This window comes from Cervus elaphus, chromosome 21, assembly GCF_910594005.1.
Source record: "Cervus elaphus chromosome 21, mCerEla1.1, whole genome shotgun sequence".
NCBI classification, from domain to species: Eukaryota; Metazoa; Chordata; class Mammalia; order Artiodactyla; family Cervidae; genus Cervus; species Cervus elaphus.
This window is the reverse complement of record NC_057835.1, coordinates 40,464,748-40,485,206: the sequence shown is the minus strand read 5'-3', so window position 1 is coordinate 40,485,206 and position 20,459 is coordinate 40,464,748. Positions and strand designations below refer to the sequence as shown.

Sequence of the window (20,459 nt, the reverse complement as noted above, 5' to 3'; positions counted from 1 at the left end):
ACAGAAGATGAGATGGTTAGATTGCATCACTGACTCAATGGACCTGAATTTGAACAATCTCCGGGAGATAATGGATGACAGAGGAAACTGGAGTGCTTCAGTCCATGGGGTTGCAAAGAGTCGGACATGATTTAGTGACTGAATGACAGCAACAACATACCAAGGAAATCAAACAGCAAAGAATGCTGTTCAACAGGGATGGAACACCATTGCTGACCCAGCTCCATAACCTCCCCAGCTTCTCTGATGGACCCCGTTGCATTCTGACAACATTTTTAGTTTTAAGCCTACTGGCACTTGTGTATTTAAACCTTCTCAGCTAAAAACAAAGTATTTTTATTCCTATATCTTTTCATTTTCCAAATGTTTATTATGACAGATTCTCCAAAAATGCTTCTTGAACAACACAACACAGACTTTACAAAAGCTTAAACTGTCTATAATCTTTGCCTTTATTGATCTGAACCCCATGTATCACAATTGCTCAGAAAGACTTGTTTCCTGTGAAATAACTTCAATAATTACAGCATGCCACATAATACACATAATGCTCTTTAACCAGCATAACTACGTTTACCCTCACAGGCACTCGTTTTCTGTAATTACTGCTTATATGAAAATAAACCTCGGCTGAAAGCATGGAAAAAAATCAATGCAAAATAACACCTGTAACTTGCCAACCCTGCGGAGATGTTTACCAATATGTACACACCATTTCTGTGCGCTGCCCATTGAGATAGCACTAACAGTTCACAAATTCCTCTAAGAATAAATCTTATTGACAAAGGCAACGAAATGAAATTGAAAAGTGCTGTCAGCTCAGCGATTTGCTGACGAATTATCCACAATAATCAGTGACTCCTGACTTCAGGATTTCTAGAAGAACCCACTCCAGTGAATGCTAACTGTGTTTTTTTGGTATCCCATAGTGAGAACATTGTGCATTATCATTACCTTTTGTCTTTAATGGAAAGAAGTTGTTGTTATAGCAAGACATAGGCATGAATTCTGGTTCTGTCTCTGGCTATCTGTTGGACTTGGATAAATGATTTCACCCCTCTAAGCCTCTATTTTCCTATCTTCAGTTCAGTTGCTCAGTCGTGTCCGACACTTTGCAACCCCATGAATCGCAGCACGCCAGGCCTCCCTGTCCATCACAAACTCCCGGAGTTTACTCAAACTCATGTCCATCAAATCAGTGATTCCATCCAGCCATCTCATCCTCTGTCATCCCCTTCTCCTCCTGCCCCCAATCCCACCCAGCATCAGGGTCTTTTCCAATGAGTCAACTCGTCCCATGAGGTGGCCAAAGTACTGGAGTTTCAGCTTCAGCATCAGTCCTTCTTCCAATGAACACCCAGGCCTGATCTCCTTTAGGACGGACTGGTTGGATCTCCTTGCAGTCCAAGGGACTCTCAAGAATCTTCTCCAACACCACAGTTCAAAAGCATAAATTTTTTGGCACTCAGCTTTCTTCACAGTCCAACTCTCACATCCATACATGACCACTGGAAAAATTAGAACTGATATATATCATGATTTTTTGAGAAGGCCAAAATAGGCATTCACAAACAGGAAAGTAATAATTGTTAATATATTTAACATAAACTCACAGTGTAAATTTCCAGTAGAATTTGGTCATAGGAATAAATATTACTTGCCAGATACACTGATGTACTTTCTTTAAACTGGGCTAGCCTGCTTTGTAATAGACCAGGAGGTAATCAGATCAAGATTGCAAACTAAGAACATGCTTCTCTCATCTCAAATCCCCATAAACAGTAAGAAAATATTTTAAACTGAAAACAGCACAAGAAAAGAAGACTTGGTGCCCTCAATAGATCAGAAATTATAATAAAGTTCCTAAAATATTAAAGGCAGAGGAGTTTATATTGAAGGAAGAAATAATGGCCAAAACACACAAAAGAGATAGCTGATAAAGAGCGTGAGAGTATCTCAGCTTGGGCTTCAAGCTGAGAGAAAATAGATGAAAAGAGAGGATCCAGGGTCAACCAGCAGGATGACTGGCTGAGGCAGAGGCATCCAGGAATGTCGAACCCTTGGACCTTCTCCTTGCGCCATGCAGGATCAGGAGAGATTTGTGTCCCTAGACAGAAGCGATGCACAACCAGGAAGATGTCCCTCCTGGTAGTCAGGGCTTGGGACAGAATTCACTGCCACCCAGAAGAAAAGGGAAGCCTCCATCACTGAGGAGGCCACATCGCTGCCTGGAATTCTAGAAACAAGCCAGGTAATCACACATCGCATGAGACAGACTAACCTAGGAGCCCAGATCCCATATAATCATGCAAACCCAGCAATTTTTTTTTCTTTTTCTTTTTTGAACTACACCATGTGGCATGTGAGACCTTCCCCAAACAGGGATTGAACTGTGCCCCTTGCATTAAGGAGCATGAAGTCTTAACTGCTTGACTATCAGGGAAGTCCCCAAACCCAGCAAATATTTAAGGAAAAGTAATTCTTTAAAATCTTAGTGTGGCTCAATGGTAAGAATTCACCTGCCAATGCAGGAGATGCAGGATTCAATCCCTGAGGAGATTCAATCTCCCTGAGGAGATCCAGGTTCAATCCCTGGGTTGGGAAGACATCATCTTCTGAATGAAAGAGACCATAACCATCATATGGATAAACTAATATCCATAGAAACAAAGTTAAAAAATGAGATTTTTTTTAAAAAGTATGTATGGTACATATGGTGTACCACATGGTACACCCAGGTGCAACAGTGATAAAGAATCTGCCTGCCAATGCTGGAGACGCCATAGACGAAGGTTTGATCCCTGGGTTGGAAAGATCCCCTTGAGTAAGAAATGGCAACCTGCTCCAGTATTCTTGCCTGAAAAATTTCATGGACAGAGGAGCCTGGTGGGCTTTAGTCCATGGGGTCACAGAGAGTTGGACACGACTGAGCACATTGCTTATGATTAACATCCTAAGAGGAATAAGAAGATAATGTCTGTTTTAATAGAAACATATTACAAACAACTAGGGATCTTCGAAAGGAAGGTTGTAATTATTGAAAAAGTCTGAAAAACTCAGTAACTGTGCCGAGTAACAGAAAAGATATAACTAAGGGATGATTACTTAGCTAGAAGATACAACTAAAGATCCTCCTAGAACACAGCTCAGAAAGGACAGAAAGGTGAATATGGGTGGGAAAAAAATTCAAAGGTTTCAACATTTGCCTAATAGGAATTTCAAAAAGAGAATAGAGAGAAGAAATATTGATAGAAAGGAGAAAAAAAGATTTCCAGAAAAGATAAAAATCCTCAGAATAGATGGGTCGAACCAATATCCACAACTTGCAGATACAGAGGGCAAACTAATGGTCACCAATGGGGACAGGGAAGTGGGGAGAAGCAATGGGGACAGGAAGTGGGGAGGGATAGGGGATTAAGAGGCATAAACTATTAGGTATAAAATAAGCTCCAAAGATACATTGTAGGGGCTTCTCTGGTGGCTCAGCAGTGAAGAATCTGCCTGCAATTGGGAGACTAGGGTTCGATCCCTGGGTCAGGAAGATCCCTGGAGAAGGACAGGATAACCTACTCCAGTAATCTTGCCTGGAGAATCCCATGGACAGAGGAGCCTGGTTGACTGCAGTCCACGGGGTCTCAAAAGAGTTGGACACGACTGAGTGACTAACACTTTCACTTTCAAGGATATATCATAGAAGACATGGAATACAGTCAATACTTTATCCTAACTATAAATGGAGTATAACCTTTAAACACTGTAAACAAATCATTATATTATACACCTGAAATTTATATAATATTGTGAGTCAACTATGCCTCAATAAAAATAAATAAATAAAAAGTTTCTCCACTTCTTTCTTACTGACAGACAATATTATCAACCCCCAGCCCTCCAGAGGCTGAACTCCAATGCTGCAGAATTGGAAGCCCTACTCAATAGCTGAGTGTCATCAGCATGTTTTCAGAACACTTACTGAATGGAGTTCAGATCCTAATATACTGGCTAATGCTTCCTTCGTGAACTTGATCTTTGCCTTCTGTCACCCAATGTTCTCTGCCTTCCCTTAGGACCAATTTTTGCCATGTTCCACAGTACAAAACTCATCCAGGCACGGAGCAGTCTTTGAAATCAAAGGCACACCATGCTCAGACCTACTCTAAATGCTGCATGAGTTTCTGATCCAGACTTTTGATCTGCCATTTGTTCCCTGTTCTCTCCCTCCTGGAGTCCTGGTCCAGATGGCACTTTTTCATTGGTGCTGTGCCCCCCTCCTGTCACAGAAGAACAAAGGTTTTAATTTCCAAATATGGAAGCAGTGTTTCGGGACTGACGGTATCTACCATGTAAGGTAATGTACTCCTCAAAATATTTCCAAGATTTGGATGCCTGTTACCACAACTGATCACTCTTCAAGTCTGTGTTTGTTGACTAAACTATAAATATTTTAGCAATGGATTCACTCATGTTTTAACGACACTATGCACTTATGAAAACACAAGGCTCATTACCCATAGAATATTTCATGTAGCTTAGGCAAAATACTTCTACATGTAGTAAGGGAATACAAAAAGGTTAACAGATGGGATGTATTTGCATTAGTGTCTTACTCATAGAAGTGAGGAGGTGAAACCTTTTTTCTTTGGAAGTTACTTGGCAAAGAACTTGGCAAATAGATTAGAAATAATAATGCTGAGAATCCAGTAGCAGAATTAGAGCCAATTCCCATTTAAGTGCTCCCATGCAGTCTTATTTACATGAGGGGATGGAGGGCAGGGAGGCGGGGGAGAGAGAGAGAGAGAAGCCTAAAGTAGAAAGAAAAAGTTGTGAACTTACTATAACAAGTGACACAATATGTAGAGACTTCCCTGTGGTCCAGTGGCTAAGACTCTGCACTTCCAATGCAAGGGGCCCAGGTTTGATCCCTGGTCAGGGATCTATATCCCACATGCCACAACTAAAGATTCTGCAAGGATCTTTTCATTGGTGCATGTCATAACTAAAACCCAGCATGTCCAAATAAATAAAATGAAAATAAATATTAAAAATAAGTGATACAATATGTGACTAACCATATTTTCAATTAAAATGCCAAGCCAAAACAATCTGCATGATAAATTATCAGAAGGGGCTGTCCAAGGCACCAGAAGAGATACAAAGAGTAGCCCATTTCCTTAAGATAGAAGAAAATTCCTCTGCTTTAAAGAATTCAGTACCTTCCTCCACCAGGGTTCAGTGGGCCCCCATGACCCGGACACTGAGCACATTGCCTTCACCCCATAATCCAGGAATACCAATGACATTAGTATTTTTTTTTTTTTGAGAATAAAATCACTTCATTTATTTCCAAAAGTGTAGAGGTGGGAAAGCAACATGATAAAAATTAAGGTCAGTTCCCTATGGGTCCATTCTGCCTCAGGGGCGGGACAGTGGCTCTCAGTGGCCCTCAATGGGAGGGCTTCAGGCAGGCCGATTCTTGTTGCCATGGTAACCCGCAGGTCCATCACCAGCCAGAGCTGGTCCCTCCTGCCCTGCCCTTCCCTGGAGCTATCTATGGGTTAGTGGGTTAATTTCCAGATGCAGCAGTTCTGGATCCTCCCAGTGGCTGCCAGGTTCCCCACCCTCTCACTTTCCTGTCCCTTCAGCTGTCTGGCCTTCAGCCCCAACCCCTCCTTGTCCCATTGGGTACCCCCACCACCACCAAGTCCCCGGCTTCTCAGGGTAACCCTCCTCTGGGACTCCTTCCCTCTGTCTCCTGACAGTCGGGGCCATGGAGGCCTCAGTGAGAGAGCCCAGCTCAGCCCACTGTGGGGCCTGGGGAGGCTGCAGAGGGGGTGAGGGGTGGGAAAAGGCAGATCGTCCCAAGGCCCAGTTCCACTGCCACTCCCCGCAAAACTCATCCTGTAGAAAAAGGTTAAAAAATGAGTAAAAGACACAAGAGCGTGATAGACGGGGAAAAGAGCATGTCCACGCAGGCAGCCCCAATGTGGGGAGGGGCTGTGATGAGCTTCTGGGCTCCAGTGCCCACTTGCAGCCTGTAGGGCCTAAGTCCACACCAGCCAAGTGGCCGGGGACTGGCTGGCACTGTCTGGCACTAACGGAGCACTCTGGGGGAGAGTCCGATTGCTCCAGAATCTTGGGTCTCCCAACCAGAGCAAACATCTGAGCCTACAGGCCGGCTCACCCCTGACCTGGCCATTGCTTCTGCTGAGCTCATCTGTGGCCCTGCCCCCATGAACCCAAGGTCACAGGCTCTGGACTTGGGAGGTGGTGGGGTGGAACTGCTTGAGCCCTGGGTCAGAGGGCTCTGGTGGGGCCAGGACATTTCTCTGGGCTCGGAGGCCTGAGCTGGCTGCAACACAGGCGAAGGGAGCCTGGCATCAGGGCCAGGGCCCTGGACATCTGAAGAGAAAGTGGGGCCTGCAGGGGCACCCCCAGTACCGACTCGGTAGTGGGAAGGAGACCCGGGGAATCAAGCATATCACCCCACAGAAGGGCAGAGGGTGGGTGGCTGTCCAAGGGGATGGGGCCGGCCTGCAGGCTCACAGAGTCATCCTACCTGCTGGTTGAGAACAGCCCTGCAGACCTGAAGAGCAGGTGAGGGAGAAAAAGAGGGTGGTGTGTGGCTTGGAGGCCAGGCTGCAGGGGGCTCATAGGCCGCACCTGTGCACGTCTGGTCTGGCAGATGCTTAAGGACAGAGGGTGGAGGTGGGGCTGAGTGGGCGGGGCCCTGGAGGGAGGGTGTCAGAGGGAGGTGTGAAAGCCTTGACCAGACAGGAAGAGAGGAAAGACCAAGCCTGAAGTCTGTGAGCCGCGCACCACAGCCTCCTGACGCCCCTCTGAACAAAACCCCACCTTCCCCTTCGGCCGCCACCCCCACCTGCTCCCCCCACCACTGTTCCTGTGGGGTCCCTGAGGGCTGCAGTTTCATTTGTGGAGGTAGGCATCCAGCCACAGCTGCCCAGGCTTCCTCAGGGACCCGATGATATCTTGCAGGGCCCAGAGCAGCGGTTTCTCTGGGTACTCAATGCCATGCTTGGCACACAGGGACCTCACCAGTGGGGCGATCTTGTGCAGGTTGTGCCAGGGCATGGTAAGGAAAAGGTGGTGCTCGATCTGGAAGTTGAGGTGCCCACTGAGCCAGTCATTGAAGAAGGACTGCACCACGTTGCAGGTGGCTGCCAGCTGGCTGCTGAACCAGTCGCAGTAGGGCTCTCCGTCAATCTCCATGACAATGCAATTCATCTGTGTGAGCCACACAAACCAGTGGCTCTCCAGGAACCTGATGAAGTTGAGGAAAAGGATGGCTCCCAGGACACCACAGAAAGGGATGTAGGTGATGAAGAAACGGGTATAGTAGCTGATGGCCCAGGCCAAGTCCACCCAGTCCCTGCAAACGATCACGGTCATGATGGTCTGGTAGTGGAAGTACAAAGGGATGAGCAGTGGCGGCCCAATCAGGAAGAAGTACTCATGCTGGTGGTTTTAAGGCAGGTATTTCAGCGTCTTCTTGTTGTACCCAATGGGATGCCACTCGCCCAGGACAAACACATGCAGCATGTTCACATCCGGATCCTTGTGGAACACGTTTGGCATGGTGCTGAAGTGGCGATGTTTCCACCAGTTGGCAGAGGCACCCTTTAAGTGACCGATGATGAACTTGTGTACGATATGGTTCCACATGGACTTCTTGTAAACAGAGAGGTGGCCGTAATCGTGTTGCAGCCATCCAGCCTGGGCCTGAGAGGTAGCAAGGAGGAAGGCCGTAATGATGGTTGGAATCCAGCTGTTGCCAAAGTAGAAGACAGTGAACCAGCCGATGCTCTCCATGGAGATAATGTGGGCCAGGTGGAGAAGGAAGAACTGGTTACTCTTGAACAGGTTCATGTCCTCAGCGGTCTTCCTCAGGGCCCAGAAGTCCTCGGTGATCTGGAAATTCTTGCCGCGGTCCTGGCTTGGCTCCTCAGTGGCCAGCTCGCCAATCAACAGGGGCTTCATGAACCTGCACACAAAATCAAGGTTGCGGTGGAAGGCCAGGAAGGCGTCCATAGCATCTTCCCCGGCGTAGTGCCCGATGACTCTCTGGCTTCCCGAGTGCCGGCGGGACCATTTGGTGATGTTGTAGACCTTGCGATCGATGACCAGCCACTTATCGGTGTGCAGGTTGTGCTTCTGAATCTCCTCCCAGCAGAAGGTAGGCATCGGCGCCTCAAGCTCGGTGGCCCCCTCGCCCTGGTTCCCCGTCTTCCCCATGCTGCCTGCTGACCGGGTGGCCCAGTGCACTGCGGTGAGTGCGGTCCAGGCCCTTTCGGCTTTTGTCTCCTCCTCCTTCGACATCCCCTCCCCCCCAGCCTCCTCGCTTCGGTTCTGAGTATCCTAGCCTTTCCTTTCCGCTTCCAAGTGCCCCCAAGCGGTCCCCTCCGTCCGATCCCCTCCCCCACCTAGCAGTGGACTTTTGCCTCCAGAGAGAACTCCCGGGTAGCTCAGGGCCTCGAAGCCTCCTCTGCCCGCCCCTCCGGCTCCGCATCCTCCCTTGTTCCCCTCCGCCTGGGTTTCCACAGTGATCAGAGCTACTGCACCAATCCGCGCTGTTCCGGCTCCCGCCGGCGACCCGCGCTCCAGAGTGTGCACCTGATGCCGGCACAAAGAGAGCCGCGCGGCTCCACGCGCTTTGCGGTGGGGATATTCTTTTTTTATAACTCTAATAGATAGGTATTCGGAGAAGGCAATGGCACCCCACTCCAGTACACTTGCCTGGCAAATCCCATGGACGGAGGAGCCTGGTAGGCTGCAGTCCATGGGGTCACTAAGAGTCTGACACGACTGAGCGACTTCACTTTCACTTTTCACTTTCATGCAGTGAAGGAAATGGCAACCCACTCCAGTGTTCTTGCCTGGAGAATCCCAGGGATGGAGGAGCCTGGTGGGCTGCCGTCTATGGGGTCGCACAGAGTTGGACATGACTGAAGCGACTTAGCAGCACCAGCAGCAGCAGATAAGTATTACAACATCTGGGTTTTTTTTTTTAATATTTACTTATTAATTTATTTGGCTGTGCTGGGTCTTAGTTGAGGCACACAGGATCTTCACTGCAGTGCAAGAGTTATCTAGTTGTGGCATGCAGGCTTAGTTGCCCTGGGGCATGTGAGATCTTAGTTCCCAGGCCAGGGATCAAACCTGCATCCCCTGCATTGGAAGAGACATTCTTAACCACTGGACCACCAGGGAAGTCCCCTACATTAATACTCTGTTATGTCACTTTTGCTTATCTATGTACATGCTGTTCAATAGCTTGTCTACTCAACCAGTAAGTATTAAGTCATTCTTCAAAATCTGACTCAGCACCTCTCCTGTAAGAGAATTTGTGGGAGATACCTTCAGCTGGTACCACAAATGTGCCTTCAACAAACCATGCCCTCTTATCAATAATGACTCTTCATTTGAAAGGCAGCTCTTGGCTTATTCCCAAGCTCTGGTAGAAGGTGAAAGCCTACACCATGTAGCATCAAGTGATATTGCAATTTTGAACTATCATGAATTAGTTGTTTATCTGATCCACCAAATCACAAAGTTGACTATATACAGCAGCATTCCATCATAAATTAGAAATTGTAGGGACTTCCCTGGTGGTCCAGTGGCTAAGACTCCGAGCTCCCAATGCAGGGGGGTCTGGTTTTTGCCCCAGGGAACTAGTCCCACAGGCTGCAACTAAGAGTTCACATGCCGCAAATAAAGAACTCACGAGCTACAAATAAAACCCAGTACACAAATAAACCAACTAGAAGTTCTACAATACAGATCAGACTCAGCATGTCTGGAAAGGACATCTCTCCCCCCAGTCCCAAGGGGTCACTGGGAGTTTCTTGTGATCAGTTAAGAGAGGAGAAAAATGCCTGGTCACAAATAAATCTCTACTCTATGCCTTTCAGGCCACCCCTGCAAAACAGTGGTTATTGTAAACCCTCCCCCACAAGGAAAGCTTCGGGTTGTTTGTGAGAAAGGAAAAGCCACTGAGGTCTAGTTCAACACTGACTCACAGGAAAGAGCTAATAGTGCTGGCGGGCTAGTCACAGACTTGCAATCAAAATTGGGAAATGGATGGTGAAGGTGAGTGGGGGAGAGATATGTGGGTGGACTCAGAATGCACATGAGGTATGAAGACATTCACCACAAGGATCACTTTGAAGGAGGCTCTCAATCAGGCAGACAAAATGACCTATTTAATTTCTGACAGTAGCCTCTTTCCTTAGCCTCCTCAGTGTTTGCTCAGTGGTCCATGCAAAGAGTGGCCATGGGGGACCTCCCTGGTGGTCCAGTGGTTAAGACTTTGCCTTCCAGTGGAAAGGGTGTGGGTTGGATCCCTGGTCAGGGAGCTAAGATCCTACATGCCTTTTGGCCAAAAAATCAAAGCATAAAACAGAAGTAATATTGTAACAAACTCAATAAAGACTTTAAAAATGATCCACATCAAAAAAGTCTTTAAAAAAAAAATAGTGGCCACAGTAACAGGGATAAAGGCTAGGCATCGGCTTATCAAAGCTCATCCAGCTACCACACCTGCTGAGTGTCCAACATGTCAACAGTAGAAGCCAACACCAAACCCCTGATATAAAATGACTTTCCCCCCAAAATTAAACACATAAAATGACTTTCCCAGAGGTCCAGCCAGTCACCTGGACTTACACTGGCCTTCCTTCGTGATGGAAGGGGTAAAGATTTGTCCCCACAACTTAGACTCATATTCTGGGTATACATTTGTCTTCTCTGCCTAAAGTGCTTTTTCCAGCCCCTCCATGTGGACTTACAGAATGCTCTAACTATTGCCATTCATGTCCCACTCACATGCTGTATCCAGAGGAAATATTTTAAGGCAAAAAAAGAATAGTAATGCTCGTGCATATGTATAATTGATTGGTCTTTCCCTCCAAAGGTAACTGGCTTGACAAAATAAGAGAGTGGTCTGTTTAAATATTATCTACTGCACTAGCTAAGAGACCACCAGGAAATACTATGAGGGTGGGGTCCCACCCTATAGAATACAATATATGCCTTAAATCAGTTTCCACAACGTGGTTCTATGTCCTCCAGAGCCAGAGTTCATGGGTTCAGGAACCAAAGGGAGAAGGTAAAAGTACTCCCTCTCACTATTATTATCTAGTGAATTTTTTCATCTTCCTCGCAACTGAAAGAAATTTTGTTCCCTATCAACATGGCTTTGAGCTCAGTGGATTTAGACATCTTAGTGCCCAAGGGAAACTCAATCACTGTTCTGATGAATTCTGAGGCTGACCTCTGACCTTTCTGAAATTCTCTTGCTGCTGAGTTGACAAAGGAAAAAGGTTTCTCTACTGGCCAGGGAAATTGATCCCAATTACCAGGAGGAAATTGGACTGCTGCTATATAACAGAGGTATGAAGGACTCTATGTGTGAAAGACTAGAGCACCTCCTAGAACTCTGGTCAATGGAAAACTGACCAATAACCCTGATCAATGAAAAATTGCAGCAACTCAATTAAGACAGACATCCAAGGATGCAAATCCCACGGGAATGATGGTTTGGACCACCTCACTAGGTAAAGCACACTATCTGGGTGAGACGTTAACAGAGGAAGCATTGGCTTTTTGTTCAGGATTGGCTCCTGAACAAAATCAATAATGGCTACCAGTTAACTCTTGTGGCAATCTACAGAAGTATTAATATTAATAGAAAACATAGCAGCAATACTTTATTTTCCCCTTTCTCCCCCACATCCTCATGATTTTACACGAAGAACGCTGGTGATTGCTAACATTTTCAGCTGAGAGTACAACCAAATAGATGACATACGTATCAGTGATTAACTGATGGGACAATGCTCCCTCTGTTGGGACACAAACACTTACCTGAGTGAAGGGCAAGAGTGGATACAGAGGGAGGTAGAGAAATGGACTATGCCCCCCAGATCTAGTCTCCCCTCTCCTCCACCCTGATCTCTGCTTCCAGAGGTTTCTGCTGACCTCTAAGAACCACATCAGTGAACTTGCCTCCTGATGTCTGGTTGAGGAATATCAGGAGATCAGAGGACAGAAGTAGAGTGAGATGAGATGTTTATTCTCTCTACCCATATAGTCCCTACCTGTATCCACCCATCTAAGATTTCAGCTCCATCTAGGAACCCCGACTGTCTCTCTTTCTCTAGGTTCCAGTAACTGCTTCCTTCCACGGACCCTTCTGAAGCCCTGCACGCTCCCTTACGGGCGCCCTAACCCCGGCCTGTGAAGATCTCATTGTTGTTGTGGCTGTCATTAGTCACTGAGTCATGTTTGACTCTTTGCGACCCCATGGACTGCAGCCCACCAGGCTCCTCCGTCCTTGGGATTCTCTAGGCGAGAACACTGGAGCGGGTTGCCATTTCCTTCTCCAGGGGATCTTTCCGTCCCAGGGATTGAACCTGTGTCTCCTGCATTGGCAGCTGGATTCTTTGCCACTATTGGATCCTCTTTGATTTACTCAATAGCTGTGCCTTCTGTTCGCTACTGTGACACTGACACAAGCCTCTTTCTCACCCACTAAAATATGAATTCCTTGAGGACAGGGGCTGAAACCCAGTTGGCACAGAGCTGTGTGAAATGAAACTATCTCCTGCCATATTAACAAACAAGACATGTCACAGCCATCGGCGATTTCTAGCCTCCAAATGTGAATGAGCGCTCCCAAAACTACAATTCAGGGGATGCTGCCAACCCCCAAGGTGATTGCTGAGGAGCTGGGGGAATGCAAGAAGCAGGGGTGAAGAAGGTGTCAGGTGAGTGTATGCGCCTCGGTTTTTGTCTCGTCACAACGAGGATTTGGAGTGACGGACATTAAAGCCCCCTCAGCGTGTCACAGCTCTCGGGTCTTGGACAGACCGTGTTATAGCTCTTAGATAAATCAGTGTTACAGCTCTATTTTATTTAGATAATAGCAGGAAAATCCATCTTCAAGGCATGAGGGCACGTTGATCGAAAGATGCGAAGAGGAGAGAGCCCCAGCGTGCGGGAGAGAGCGAGCTTTGGCTCCTCTTTTTATATGTTTTCCTCTCCCTGGGCCTGTCCTGTGTAAACTGGGCCAGCCAGGAGTGCTGTGTTTTACCTGAGGTCCTCACTCCAGTCCTCGGACCTTCCTTTGTGCTATTTTCGTGGACTTTTCCCTTCCAGGTCTTTTAGCCACCGCCATTCTGGACTCCTTTTCCCTATTCTAACTACCTAACAATATCATATTTGTATCTCAGGTTTCAAAGCCCTACGCAGGGGAGGAAAGTCAGTTTGCTATTTTATGGGTTATTTTGTGGAATGAATGTCTTCTTTGACCTTCTCTTCTGCCTTTCCCCTCCGCCTTGTATAAAGGAAACGACATTGTTTTAAGTCAGGCTGTTTGATTCAAATTCTATTAATAATATTCCCTTGATTTTAACTGTGTTTTTAATGCTAAGATGCTCAGTTTCCCCATTTATAAAATGGGGCTAAGAATAACTGTTTTACACAGTTGTTATCATGTATATCAAAAATGCATAGAAAGTATCTATTTCAATACCAGGTATTTAATAAGTGGAAGCAGCATCATTATCCATGTTGTTATTATCACAAGTACCCCATCAGAACTTCTAAGATACTAATTTGATTTTGAGAACCTGCAGTATTTAGGAAAGCAATTATTCAAAATTATTCAGGAAGGCAGGGTGAATCACTAGTAAGTCTGTTGTATTTTATTCATTGACATGTACCTAATGATGGTAAGACAGGCTTCTTCTCCAAGCCTTTCTGCCATATAAAATGCCATAAAAAATAGAATTATTTTTGAACGGCAATCAGAGAGCCAGTGGAGGTGAAAGTTTAGGTGAGGTTTGCAAAGTCTAAGATACTCCCAGAGCACTCAGAATTCAGAAATGAGTTTTTCACTTGTCAATGTTGGTCCAGATTTCAGCATCCTCTGTGAGCAATTAACAGCTTTTGCTATTGCCATTTTGATATAAAACCTCCATGAAGTGATTTTTGCCATTTTTCTTGCTATAATTATTGCCATTGTTCATTTAGCCAGCATCTATCTCTCTTCTGTCCGATATATAAACAAAATGTTCAAATCACTTGACAGCTCAGATAACAGGGATGCATCTGTAAATCCTCAAGTTCCAGCCATATTATAGTATCAGTGTTGAAATTTTTCACCTAAAGAATTAGAAAACCTTTTACAATGGGATTAATACATCACATCATTTAACATCTACCTTTCTTCTTCACCTGACCCCGAGACCTTATCTAACAACAAATAACTTGCCCCATTCTTTCAAGGTGTCAAATGTCTTTTTTCTGTATTTGAATGATTTGATCTAAGAAAAGTAGCTTGGAAAAGCATTAGGAGTGTCAGGTTTTATAACAAACCATGTGGGTGGAGGGTTTTGTTGGGTTGATTTTTTTTTTGGCTGACAGCAAACAAGTCTGTCTGAAAACACATAAGCTCCAGCAGGTGCCCAGAGCTAATTTGGTTTGACACTATTTTTAAAAAGCACTAGCTAAGTTTTATAACAAGTCATAGTGAATGGCTGTATTGTTTCTCTGTCTTCTGCAACCCAGGGACCAGTTTTAAAATAGGACCCTACGCAGAAGGCCATGAATCTAAAACACCCAGCTTCTTAAATCTTCTCCTAGATCCCTAGAAACAAAATGCTTAGAGGTTTACACTTGTCTTTGCACTTCACACCTTCCACCACAAAACTGAAATCGCTGCACTTCCTGTCAGCAGTTTTCATTTAAATCTAGTGAGTTTCAGCTCTGGCCAGCAAGGATGATGTGAAATGCTTGCTGGCAGCCAAATTCAAGATGGATTTGTCGATCCAACCACCTGCTGACGGCTTGTGTTTGACTCCCAGCATTCAAGGTGGATATTCATCGTGATACTCACTCTCCCTGTGGATTCTCACAGCAGACACATCAGTCGGCATCTCCTACTAATACTCCCAGCTTAAACGCCCACTTAGGTGCAGTGTTTGAAGAACCCTTCATTTTTAATCTGATACATGTGGTTAGCCTGACCTTTCCTCTCACAAACACAGAAGTCCTATTTGGATTAAGATACAAAGATCGGATTTGGAGAGTTGTTTTTTGTTTGTTCTGTCTTTGTCTATCCAAGCACAGAACTCACTAATTTACTGCCGAGGGTCAAAATATACATTTCTCCTATTGAGTTGGCAGGTGCAATGTTAAGAGTCAGTCAGACTTGGATTTGAATTCCAGCAAGTTCACCTGGCAGTGTGTCCTCTTAGGCAAGTGCATCATCTCTGACAAGATAGAGATAACAGTACCTACCTCCGAAGATTGTTATGAAGATTAAATGTGATGATATATGTAAAATACCTAACATTAAGTCAGGTTTGTAATAAATGCTCAGTAAATTCTAGTGGCTAGAATTCCAGTTTTTAACTTTCATTTTATACTGGGGTATAGTCAATTAAAAATGTTATAATAGTTTCAAGTGAATAGCGAAGGGACTCAGCCATACATACACATGTATCTATCTTCCCGCAACTTCCCCTCCCATCCAGCCTGCCACATAACATTAAGCAGAGTTCCAGGTGTCTACAGTGGACTCCTGTTGGTTATCCATTTTAAATACAGCAGTGTGTACCTGTCCATCCCAAACTATCCTTTCCTCCAATTCTCACTCCTGGCAACCATAATTCTTTTCTCTAAGTGTATAAGTCTGTTCCTGATTTGTAAATAAGTTCATTTGTATAATTTCTTTTTAGATTGACTTTTTAAAAAAAACAGTGAAATAACCCATCTGACTCTCAGATAGCTCTGTAATAGGATAGGGTCAGCCAGCATTAGCCTCCTCTTGCCGACTGGAAAATGGCAGTGCAAAAAGCTGAAGGAATTCTCCCAAAGCCTTACAAGAGGGAAGTAAGAGAGCCCAAACTAGACCCTAGATCATCTAACCCTAAATCCAATTCTTTTTCTCCAATTTTATTATTTGCGGTTTGACTTTGTTCAACACCCTCTGAATTATTCAGTGGAAACCGACTCTTGATAGTCTCCATTCTTGGCAGACACAGTAAACAGAATTGCGAGTCTATGATGGGGACAATGACAAGCCATTCGAGTCATGTCCACCCCGGTCCTGCCAGTGCAGCCAAGGATCAAACTGGGGGAGGACATGGCTGCCTTCCATGCCATCAACTTCAAAAGACTGGGGTATTAGGGCCACAGAGGACCGGGCAGGGCAAGTGGTGGCCTCAAGCCAAGGTTAAGATGTGATGAGTTCAATGCTGACATTTTGAGGCTGAAGAGACAATAGGACTTGTTGCCTGGCCCACTCCACCCTCATTCAAAGGGCTGGCTCTGTAACACACAGTCCTCTTGGCAGCCCTGGGTGGTGCAGAACGGAGCTACCATGGTTGGCTGTCACCCCTGTACCCCAGACTCCCAGGTCTCAAAAAAGCTGCCCAGTGTCTCATAATTTAAAAAAAAAAATTTTTTATAATACTCCAATTTTCCTATTTCCCTTGACTTTCACAATCATATTGGACTGTAGACAAATCAAGTATTTTGTAAGGAGCCTGAGGTTCAGACATGATAGCTGGTAAGAGAGGGCACTGAAGGGGAAGCCAGGCCATCTAATGCCTCATCCCGAATTCTTTGCACCTCCCCCTGCCTCCTGTCGTAGCCATGGGAACCCAGCCACTCTGCCTCTTGGTCTCCCACTAGGAAGCATAAAGGGGATCCTATAAACATTTGCTGAATGGATGGTACAACAAAGGGATAATGAGGAGCTATGTGTTCCCATTGCTACACATTCTGCCTCTCTTTTATTGTGAATGAGACGCCCAGCAAACACAGCTGAAATAATCAACTCATTTTTGTCCTGTCACGCCAGTTTGTCATGTTACCACCAGCCAAAGCAGTAATGACCCGGGTCAACAAACCCGAAACACTCCTGTGGAAGAGATTCTTAACAAGGGAAGGTTGCATAAAACATCCTGAAAGAACAAAGAAAAAACCCACAAAGCTAAAAGATCACAAAATTAATGTACTCCATCTTCGTTTAGCAGGTACTTCCAGTCTCTTTCTCTGCTGATGACCTATTGTTTTTGTTTTTCGGTTGCTAAGTCATATCCAACTCTTTTGCGACCCCATGGACTGCAGCCCACCAGGCTCCTCTGTCCATGGGATTTCCCAGGCAGGGATACTGGAGTTGGGTTGTCATTTCCTTCTCCAAGCGATCTTCCTGACCCAGGGATTGAGCCCGCAGTGGAAGGCCCCTGAAGTGGAAGCATAGAGTCATAACCACTGGATCACCAGGGAAGTCCATGTAAATGTAATTATAGAGCACAAAGGTCATGAGACCATTTGGTCAGCTCAGTTAAAATGTCAGACTCATCAAGTATGAAAAGCTGGAACATGAAAAAACCTAAGAAAGAAATTATGAGAGGTCTGAAAAAGCAAAAGAGAGACCAAGATGGAGAGAGAGAGAAAATGGGTCCAAGGACTATGCCAATGATAACCAATAGTGACAGAGCATGTTCCTGTTAGTATGTCTATCTAAACTTGAGTCAACAAAAACCCCTCAGATCAAACAGAATTGCGCTTAAGAGTCCTTAGATTGCATTGTTATTGTTTATAACAGATTCATTAATCAGGTGATCAAGGCCCTCTTTTGTCAAAACTTCCTTGATCACTCAGATTAGCAGCAGTCTCGTGCTCCACTACTGGACTGCTGGTCACCCAAGCACTTGTTTATAACATTTCCGTTTCATTGTGACGAGACAGTGCTCGCTTCGGCAGCACATAAACTAAAATTGGAACGATACAGAGATTAGCATGGTCCCTGTGCAAGGATGACACGCAAACTCATGAAGCATTTCATATTTTAAAAAAAACAAAAACAATATAACAAGACAGCCTTCCCAAACCAGACCTCCCTTTTATCTAATCACATTTCTGTTCCAGATTTCAATCCTCATTCAGGAACACTTGGTGGCAAAAACTTTTATAGTGTAGTTAAAGACACCTGCAAAATTTGATGGGGAAAAATGTGTGGAACGTTTAGAGCCTCAGTGTGAGTTCTAGGAAATGTCTCCTATCTTTCTGATCTAATTGAAGGGTATGTTAATCTCTGTATTCAACCCCACAAAGTGGTCAGTTGGGTAGGTCATGCTATTTGATATTGTTTTCCAAAACCTCAAATCAACACATTATGTATCTGTGGAAATAGAAAAGTCTCATGGGTCCCAAGACCTAGAAGATGCAATAGAGAATTCTAAAGCAAACAGGTGAGGGATGACAAAATTACCACAGAATACTAAGAGAAAAAAAAACAATATATGGGCTGCTGCTTTATTTATTTTTTGATGGAGGGCAGCAATCTGTGCTTATGAGAAATTTTAAAACAGTGTTTCTCAACCAATGTCACCACCTCCAGGGGACATTTTGGACTTTTGTGGGGGTTATTTTATTGTCTCAATGGTAAGAGGACCCCAAAGCCATCCAGTGGTTGCAGACCAGAGATGGCAGATGTCCTGAAGTGAACGGGCTGGTGCCATGGGGCAAAGCACTCTTCTCCACCCTATATGATATCATATATATCCAAGGCTCTTGCCCCACATTCATGTAGGTGAAACCCTATTTATAATCATCTAAATCCTATGCATATGTTTTAGATGCCACATCCAACTTCTTCAATGTGTCCTCTCGTGAAGAAGTACCAACACATTCACATACTGAAATGCATATTATTTTTTAAATAAATCACTACTCTTCCATTTCTCTTACATTACAGTTGAAATTATGTGTCTGTAGGCTATATAAATCATCTATAAAATATACTGTAGGGCAGTAAAGTGAGCGTTGCATGTAATCTGTGATAAAATGTGTTTTAATTTTCTGTTTCCATCATTTAATCTACATTCATTAATAACATGACGGAATTGGGAAATTATCTGCTAACATGAGTGGGTGCAAATTTACTATCAAACAGGAGATTTATGCAGTTGTAAAGCATCTCCTCACAAACTGTTTAACTGCAAAGAGAAAAATAGTACTTTACAGTGGCAAAGCCTGGCAAACACCACCTTAATCAAATGATCAAGGTTTAGAAAAATAAATATAATATTTGTGTGTGTATATATATATATTTAGGGAGAGATATCAAGAAAGAGAAGCAGAGGGGAGTAAGAAGAGGAGGAAGACGAAGACAGAAAGAGGAGGAAGCAAAATAAAAATGAAATGAAAGGTAAGAACTGAAGTAACAATTTTTAATTAGTTATGAGTCTGTGTGTTTATATAAATAATTAATGTTAATTTTCTATTTCATAGGTGTAGACAGACTCACAGAAAGATCTAAGAAGAGAACAGTGGGAGAAAGCAGTGTGAAAGAAGAAAAAGAACAGTACAAATGTAATAAGGGTCACAATTTTTAAAGACAAATGGGGGTGTGGACATACATTAACATATGTAGCTTTATCCTGATTTACAAAACTTTCATAAATTCAGTGTGAGATGTGAATATAAGAGAAGCTGATAGAATTTTATACCAAACAAACAAAAGCAAATCAAACACCTCACTCTAACCCTGTTCAGTCTACTGTACGGATCCTCCCAGCAGTCGCTGACTGCAGCTTTGCATGTGTCCCCAAACTGCAGCAGAGAGTTTTTTTCTGAGAAGCTAAGCAGCAGAGTACGTTCTTTATGTGCCCATAATCATATGCTCCCAAGTACAAAATGTTACGTCAATGATTAACCTACCAAAGCACTTTTTTGGAAAGTTAGGCAGGCTTCAAAGATTTCAAAATCTTTCTGTAACCCCTGATCTGGCCTACATCCTGGGAAGAGGGGTCCAGGATACAAGGAGGGGCATTTCCCTTTGTGGGAGCCCAGGAACCCCTGCACAGCCCAGCTGTCCACCCCCACCCCAGCCAGGATGGTCAGAGCCCAATGCAGTGAGCACGCAGGAAAGGGTTAGATCTCCTTTGCAAGCAGTTGTCTTTTTCCTGGCAAACAAGCCAGGTGCCAGAAACTTTACCCAGAAGGGGAGGAAAAGAGAGGAGAGGAAGCAGAAGGGGAGGGGGAGGGCCCGAAGGAAGAAAATAGAATCATCAGGGGAAAAAAAAAAATGAAAGATGAGGTCAAGATGGTTACAGTTTAAAACAACTTCAGAACAGTTACATATTTTTTCAAAGCATTTAAAGCCTCTCAAAGCTCTCAAAAGGTACAAGCCTGTAGGGAGGTGACTTCCCTCAGCCTTGAAATCTCACTCAGCTGCACAAAAACAGAAGAGAGATCTCAGACTCAGAAGTTACTGAAGTACATGTGCAAGCACTATTGCTGGTTGGGTTTCATTTGTCTAAACAGAAACTGTTCTTGCAAGTTTCATCCCCAGGGATGCCTTGCCAGTGTATTTCCCAGGGCTTACATCATCCCATGCTTTCATTACACCTGTTTCTTTCTATTTG

General features: G+C 44.6%; 2 protein-coding genes and 1 non-coding gene across 3 annotated transcripts; 1 reads left to right on the top strand and 2 right to left on the bottom strand.

Moving 5' to 3' along the window:
* Positions 1–6,924: 6,924 nt before the first annotated feature.
* Positions 6,925–7,407, bottom strand: LOC122679323 (acyl-CoA 6-desaturase-like). The gene has a single exon (XM_043879920.1). The coding sequence runs from the start codon at positions 7,405–7,407 to the stop codon at positions 6,925–6,927; it is 483 nt and encodes a 160-aa protein (XP_043735855.1).
* Positions 7,408–7,482: 75 nt separating this feature from the next.
* LOC122679322 (acyl-CoA 6-desaturase-like) lies at positions 7,483–8,359 on the bottom strand. The gene has a single exon (XM_043879919.1). It carries the CDS (start codon positions 8,332–8,334, stop codon positions 7,483–7,485), a length of 852 nt encoding a protein of 283 aa, XP_043735854.1. The 5' UTR covers positions 8,335–8,359.
* A 9,418-nt stretch (positions 8,360–17,777) lies between these two features.
* Positions 17,778–17,881, top strand: LOC122679758. The gene has a single exon (XR_006336543.1). It is a non-coding gene; the product is annotated as a U6 spliceosomal RNA (small nuclear RNA).
* Positions 17,882–20,459: the final 2,578 nt, after the last annotated feature.

Coding starts and splice junctions, on each gene's coding strand:
- LOC122679323 (XM_043879920.1), bottom strand. CDS start 7,407: ATGACCGTGATCGTTTGCAGGGACTGGGTGGACTTGGCCTGGGCCATC.
- LOC122679322 (XM_043879919.1), bottom strand. CDS start 8,334: ATGTCGAAGGAGGAGGAGACAAAAGCCGAAAGGGCCTGGACCGCACTC.